This window comes from Zeus faber (genome assembly GCF_960531495.2).
Source record: "Zeus faber genome assembly, chromosome: 3".
Classification (NCBI taxonomy): Eukaryota; Metazoa; Chordata; class Actinopteri; order Zeiformes; family Zeidae; genus Zeus; species Zeus faber.
The window spans coordinates 12,161,969-12,169,552 of NC_137190.1; the positions used below are offsets into that span (position 1 = coordinate 12,161,969).

Consider the following 7,584-nt stretch of genomic DNA (forward strand, 5'->3'; position numbering starts at 1 on the left):
TCAAAAAAATAGGGGAATACCACACACGAGCATAAAATGTGCTCCATCTCAATTAAAGACACGGGTGCGTGTGCGCCCCCCCCCCCTCCCCCGAAGCCCCCAACCCCCCCTCGCCGTTCACGACACGGGCGCGCGCGCACGCACGCACGCCCCCGCTGCTGGGCTTGGTTCGTTAAGCCTAATAGGTGAACAATAGACACATCTGCTCATCCTGCTCTATCAAAAGAAAAGGTGGCACAAGCCTCTCCGTTTGGTAAAAACCGCCACATCTTTCTTTTTGCATGTGGTTTCAGGGGGTGATTCCCCCAGAACATTCTTTATTATCCAACAATATATGACCCGGTGAAATATAACTCCTTTTGACATAAGGCGGATTATTAAATCGATCTGAAGCAAATGGTAAATACTGTATATGTATATATATATATATATATATATATATATATATATATATATATATATATATATATATATATATATATATATATATATATATATATATATATATATATATATATATATGTATATATATATATGTATATATATACATATACAAATATTTGTTTATGTATATGTGTGTGTGTGTGTGTGTGTGTTTATATATATATATATATATATACATATATATATATGTATGTGTATATATATACATATACATATACATATACATGTATGCATGTATAAATATATATCTATACATCTATATATTTATATTCTTTATGTGGCACAATAAGCTGCTGTGATTTCATAGGTTTGCTCTTTCCACAGACTAGACAAGTTAAAAATCAACTTTAAATGAACCCGGAAGTTTACTTGATTTGCTCTTAATAATTTAAGGAAGACCGACGATCAAGTCTCATTAGCCGTTCTCGTGGATTTCGAAACGACATGGATGACTTTATTATTCGAAGGCTCGAAAACCCTGCACGTTGCCCTTACGCCACACCGCTCCGAGCACATTTCGACACATCTGCAAATATCTGTATTTTTGTACTATTCCTAATATGCTTTACAGGGTGCAGTGACTTTAGCGCTGGGCTCGAATCCTCCCTTCCTTAATAAATTAGCCTACGTCAGGGCCACAGGGTCGCCTGCGTGATCCTGCGCGGGCGTATCTGCGTGCGAGTGTGTGTGTGTGTGTGTGCGTGCGCGCGCGCGCGCGCGCGCGTGTGTGTGTGTGTGTGTGTGTGTGTGTGTGTGTGTGTGTGTGCGTGTGCGTGCGTGTGTGCGTGTGTGTGTGGGTGGGCGGGCGGGTGGGAGACCTAGCGTCCGCACTGCGCATGTGCAGACGCTGCGCTCTGCAGCTGAGGACTGGCGGTGGGGAGGGGGGGGGCCGGGGGGGGGGGAGAGGGGGGGGGGGGGGACCGGAGAAACCGAGCTGCGCGAGACGCGGCGAGAGAGATGGCGCGGCACCCGAACGGAGCGCGAGGACTGCTGCTCGGCGGCGGCGGGGGCTCGAGAACCGGACGATAAAAGCGAAGAGAGACGACAGCGACGGATCCGCGGCAAAATGGTTCGTTTTCTTGTGCGAAACAGAGCGCTGGACGCGGAACGTCCCCGGTGAGTTTTGCACCGAAAAACGCGTCGGTGGAGGAGGCTCGTGCGACGCAACTAAAATAAAACATTAAAAAAAAAAAAAAAAACAACAACAACAAAAACAACAACAAAAGGAAAATTGAACTTTACGGGACGTGAGGACTTGTGGAGCCGGCGAACCGCGGTCACATAGATGGTTCGTCCACAGCGCCGCCCGGATCATGAACGTCCAGCTGTCGATGGAGAATATTGGCGACCTGCACGGAGCGAGCCATGAGTCCGTGGTCGGCCACGGGGAGTTGCTGAGCAGCCACAGTCCGCATTCCCGTCCGGGTCACCGTGGTCTGGCCCACCGGGCCATGGGCATGGCCACCCTGCTGGACGGCGGAGACTATCACCCGGGACACCCGGGGCACCCGGGGCACCCGGGACACCTGCACTCCGCGATCAGCATGTGCGAAGCCCCCCCCGGCATGGGTGCGAGCAGTACCTATACCACCCTCACACCTCTGCAGCCTTTGCCTCCCATCTCCACCGTCTCCGACAAGTTCCCTCCGCATCACCACCACCACCATCACCACCACCCTCACCACCCTCATCCTCACCCGCACCCGCACCAGAGGATCCCCGGGAATGTCAGCGGCAGCTTCACGTTGATGCGGGAGGACCGGGGTCTGGCGCCCATGAACAGTCTGTACCCCGCGTACCACCATAAGGATCCGTGCATGGGCCAGAGCCTCTCCCCGCTGTCCGGCTCCGGTCTGGCCAGCATACACACCACCCAAGCTGGCCTGCCCCCGTACGCCCACCCGGGCGCCGCCATGCCCGGGGAGAAGATGCTCACCCCGAGCGGGTTTGAGGCGCACCACCCCGCCATGCTGGGCCGACACACGGAGCAGCACGTCAGCTCGTCGGCGGGCATGGTCCAGATCAACGGCCTCCACCACCACCCGCACGCCCACCTCGGCGCTCAGGGCCACGGCCAGGGGCTCAGGGGCGGTCGGGAGCAGGCCTCCGGGCCCGGGCAGCACGGAGGCGGCGGCGGCGGCGGCGGTGGAGGAGGAGGAGGGGGTGGCGGTGTCTCTGGAGGGCAGATGGAGGAGGTTAATACCAAAGAGGTGGCGCAGAGGATCACCACCGAGCTCAAGCGCTACAGCATCCCTCAGGCCATCTTTGCACAGCGGGTCCTGTGTCGCTCGCAGGGCACCCTGTCGGACCTCCTGCGGAACCCCAAGCCCTGGTCCAAGCTCAAGTCCGGCAGGGAGACCTTCCGCCGCATGTGGAAGTGGCTGCAGGAGCCTGAGTTCCAACGCATGAGCGCGCTCAGGCTCGCAGGTGAGCGCAGCCTCGGTAATGTCCCTCTTTGTTTTTCTTTTTCAAAATCTCGCTTTCGTCGTTGTGATAAAATGTTGCTGCTTTGACCTGCTTCTGTGAAACGTGTTCCAACTTTCCGGGTTGTTTTTTTTGTTTTGTTTTTTTGTTGTTGTTTTTTTTTTGTTTTTTTTTGTCTCGTCACCCGCGGGTGCGTTTGCGTGACGTGAGACAGTGTCTACACGGAGTGCACATGTCGTTTTACCTCAAAGTATCGACCGCGGGGTCTGCGTGCGTAAAGCGATCCCCCCCCCCCCCCCCCCCCCGCGAGAAATCGTTAGGAATGCGCTTATTTTGGGCCCTTGATGATGTGTCTGATCACCTTTTGGAGCGAGGGGGGGGAGCGGGGGGAGGAGGTGTCGTCCGTGTATGTTTTTGTTTTGGTGCGGAACTGATCCCTGGATACTTCCCGGTATTCCTCGGATCGCGGGGTCGAGCGCACGGACTCGACCTGGGAATTAACATGTTATTATCTGTCTGCTACTGTCTCACCCACGGTTCCCTAATTAACCGGCAGGGCTGTGTTCATTTGTCCCCCAGGTGCACACCGGTCAATTAGGGCGCGAACGCGGGACAGTTCCCTGGAATGAGCGGGGACAGGGGACGCGTGCAGGCCCGGGGCCGTTATCGAGCCTTAGGTTTTGAGCGTCACTTGTGACCGAACAACGGTTTTGTTTTTTTTCCTTTTTTTGTTTTTGTGAATTAGGCCTTCGGTCAGTTGTTGAAAGTGTGTGTGTGTGTGTGTGTGTGTGTGTGTGTGTGTGTGTGTGTGTGTGTGTGTGTGTGTGTGTGTGTGTGTGTGTGTGCGTGCGTGTGTGTGCGTGCGCGTGTGTTTTAGTGTGTGTTTATTACATTATAAACACTTATTATATTAAATTATTAGATTATAAACACTTTTTCAGACACTTGTTTTTGTTGTGATCAAGCTGCAGTACTGCAGTACAGACACTTTCCTAAATTTCGATCCACGGAGCCCGATTTGAACGGACTATGGTTTAGTCTTTGTATCCACTTGTCCCAAATTTGTCCTAAACAGGCGGGCATTATTTCTCACGGTGTCTTTCTTGGTTGTAATAGGCATATGGAATTTCCCTGTCTTTTAAACGAAATTAGTACATTCACATCGTGGATTATTATTATTTATCACAAATATGTTTTTTTTTTGTGGGAGGATTAAAAAAATTGAATAATTTTGGGAATAGGCTGCGCGCCATTTTATTGATCTCTCCGTTACTGTATGTGAACTGGATGTGCGACCGTGTGCTGAAGTAGAAGTGATATACTTATTGATTTTAGCCTCCTGAAATTAATCTGGATTCCTTTCTCCTTTTCACACGTATTCAATTACCTTGGATGCTTGAACCTCAGAACGAAAGGTATCGTTTTATATGGAACATAATAGAGCAGGATAGAACGGTATATAATAGAATATAATGCAATGGAATGAAAATGAAATGACGAATGCAATTGAACAGAATGAAATGGAATACAGAATAGAATGCCATGCAATCGAATACAATAGAATAAAATAAAATACATAATAGAATATATTAGAACAGCATAGAGTAAATTGAATAGAGTAGAATAAAATGCAACAGTATATAATGGATCTGATAAAATAGAATAATTAAAAAATGGCCCACATTAGGCCATGCCGGATTGTATTGCATTAAAATAGATTTTCATTTTAAGCTTGTAAACGGGATTATAGCGGCGTAATTAGCAGACTGGAGATAAACAACACAGATTGAGTTATTTTTGCCCAGTGTAATATACATTTCTTAAACACACACGGGTGCGTGCGTACGTGTGTGTGTGTGTGTGTGTGTGTGTGTGTGTGCGTGCGTGCGTGCGTGTGTGTGTGTGTGTGTGTGTGTGTGTGAATTGCCTCTTCTGTGTGTGTGTTGCTTGGTTTATAAAACCAAAACCGTCACGCAGGTATGGGCGAAGGGGTGGGGGGCGCGTGTGTGCAGTTATCTGCGTGCGTGCGTGCGTGCGTGCGTGCGTGCGTGCGTGCGTGTGTGTGTGCGTGTGTGTGTGTGTGTGTAATGATTAGCAGAGCAGTGTGTGGTCAGGCTGATAAGGAGGCCGCCGTCCTCTCTCCTGATCCTGGGAAAGCGCCGCGCTCCTCGGCCTCGGGGCAGCGCGGTGGCTCCTGCTGTCTGCTCCGTCCTGTGGCCTTCAGCTGCTGATTTACAACGCGCCGCGGCCTCTGTTAATGTTCACCAGACACGGAGACAACGCGCCTCTCATGCACGCACGCCCACACACCGATACACGCATTTATGGCCACACGCACGGGCCAGCGCACTGTACTTTAGCCTGAAATGAAGGTGTGAGAAGTTGATTTTCTAAAGGGATTACTGCGCCAACTTGCCCAAATCCCATGCAACGTGTCCATTATTTCACCTTCCCATTGACTTTGGACACTGGCACAAGCTGCAATGGGCTGAAAAAACATTTTAAAGTGGAAAGTGATACTGTGCAGTAGTCTCCCAGTAGTTCCGGACCCTACTTTATGGTGCATCAACCCATTCTGCCACTTTCACACCCTCTTTGAGTTGCGTGTGTGTGTGCGTGTGTGTGTGTGTGTGTGTGTGTGTGTGTGTGTGTGTGTGTGTGTGTGTGTGTGTGTGTGTGTGTGTGTGTGTGTGTGTGTGTGTGTGTGTGTGTGTGTGTGTGTGCTGGGGAAGGGGAGGATTTACTTGTGTTTGCTGCACTGTTCTTTTTTACCCAGCCACTGCCAAAACGTTTGGGGGCCAGAGTGACATTTCCTCAACGAATAGTACACATGCTTATGTCTAGGCGTAGACCTTCAAGGGCCGCTCTACTTTAGCGGAGGGTTCGATCCCCCGCACGGCTCTCCTGTGCGTGTGGCTCCAGTGTTGATGGGTTGTGCCCAGTGGCTTCAACTCTGCCAGAAGTGATCAGCAACTCACCACTGCCTCCTTCTGGTCAATGCCCCCCACCCCCCACCGCACACCACCACCACCCCCACCACCCCCCATGCTCTCATCGTTCAGCCTTAGTGTTTTGGTTTCGCCAAAATAAATAAGGAATCAATACATTATCAGCCGAGTAGAAGTTTGATTGGGATTAAAGCGGATTCCAGAGGCTTTTGCTCCGTGATTAGACGACTGTGGTCCGGTTCTTTCTCTCTTTCCTTCTTTCTTTCTTTCTTTCCTTCTTCTTTCTTTCTTTCTTTCTTTCTTTCTTTCTTTCTTTCTTTCTTTCTATCTTTGCATCCCAGTCCCCCTGCCGGTTCAGCACCGTGGACAGCGCTCACTGGTCGTTGTTTTCCAGCTGCCAGTTCCTGTGTTTTGCTTCCTTGTTTTTACATCGAATATCCTCGAACAGCCTGCAAGATATTAGATATTTGATAAACCAAGTTTCGATTTCCAACTTTACACTATTATGAATATGAATGCAGTGTGTGTGTCATCATTCAATATCCATGTCAGTTTACAAAACACTTTTTTTCCACTAAAATATCCAATGGAAACAGTATTTGAAGCCCTATGATATTATAATAAAGTGGAAAGAATATTGGCTGTGCAGTGTGAAAACCAACGTAGATCTCGGTCGTTATATATATATATATATATATATATATATAGACCAATATACAGTATAGACCAATAATTCGAGACAAATAATGATGTGAAATCATTCGCTGAGGAATGATTGTGACCCTTCAATGTATTGGTCTAAATTGATGACCCAGAAGTGAAATTGAGTATATTAACACATTTTTATCAAAAGCTTGTTTGCTTTTTATTATTATTGATATTTGATTGCCTTCTATTAAAGTGAAGCACTTTCTAGTTGGATGCTGTGGATGAAAGGTGCCATACAAAATAAGCATATTATTATTATTATTATTATTATTATTATTATTATTATTATTATTATTATGTAAAAAAAAGATTTGTCTGATAGGTTCTGCATGTTGTACCATTGTATCTCTGTTGCCCTCTCTGGGTCCTCCTCTCATTGCTTCTCCCTGTCTCTGCCGTTCTCCGCAGCATGCAAGCGCAAGGAGCAGGACCACGGCCGGAGCGAGCGCGGCAGCGTGTCCAAAAAGCCTCGCCTCGTGTTCACGGACGTACAGCGCCGGACACTCCACGCCATCTTCAAGGAGAACAAGCGTCCTTCCAAAGAGCTGCAGGTTACAATCGCCCAGCAGCTGGGCTTGGAGCTGACCACTGTCAGCAACTTCTTTATGAACGCGCGTCGCCGGAGTCTCGACAAGTGGATGGACGACGGCTCCGGCCACCCGCCCATCTCAGGCCTCAACGCCTGCACCAAAGCCTGAAGACGGACTGACTGACCTACTCATGGACTGACTCAACCTCGGTGGAAAAGCTTTAAACCTTAGAGAAACAAAGAGAAAAACTTCAGACTTTGAAGCAAAGTTTTGCCCTTAAACATGTACTATACTGATATTTATAGTATCCAAAGAAAAGAAAAAACAAAACCAAAGACTACTTTGACTCGCTTTGAAATGTTCGTTCGGCAACACATTTATGTCTAACATACTGCAAAAAACCTAAGATTTGCTCCTCCTGTCACCGGTCTTACAGCTTTACTACATCCCTAATATCAACCTATCATTCAACGTCCTTATCTTTAATCTGATTGGTTGGTTTGATGACAGGTCCTTGAATGGAAGTTTAA

The 7,584-nt window shown here is 48.4% G+C and overlaps 1 protein-coding gene across 1 annotated transcript; it reads left to right on the plus strand.

Moving 5' to 3' along the window:
• Window positions 1–1,757: 1,757 nt before the first annotated feature.
• Window positions 1,758–7,222, plus strand: onecut1 (one cut homeobox 1; the record flags this gene model as incomplete). Its single annotated transcript, XM_079997741.1, has 2 exons — window positions 1,758–2,871; window positions 6,933–7,222. 2 exons carry the CDS (start codon window positions 1,758–1,760, stop codon window positions 7,220–7,222), a joined length of 1,404 nt encoding a protein of 467 aa, XP_079853867.1.
• Between the last annotated feature and the right edge of the window lie 362 nt (window positions 7,223–7,584).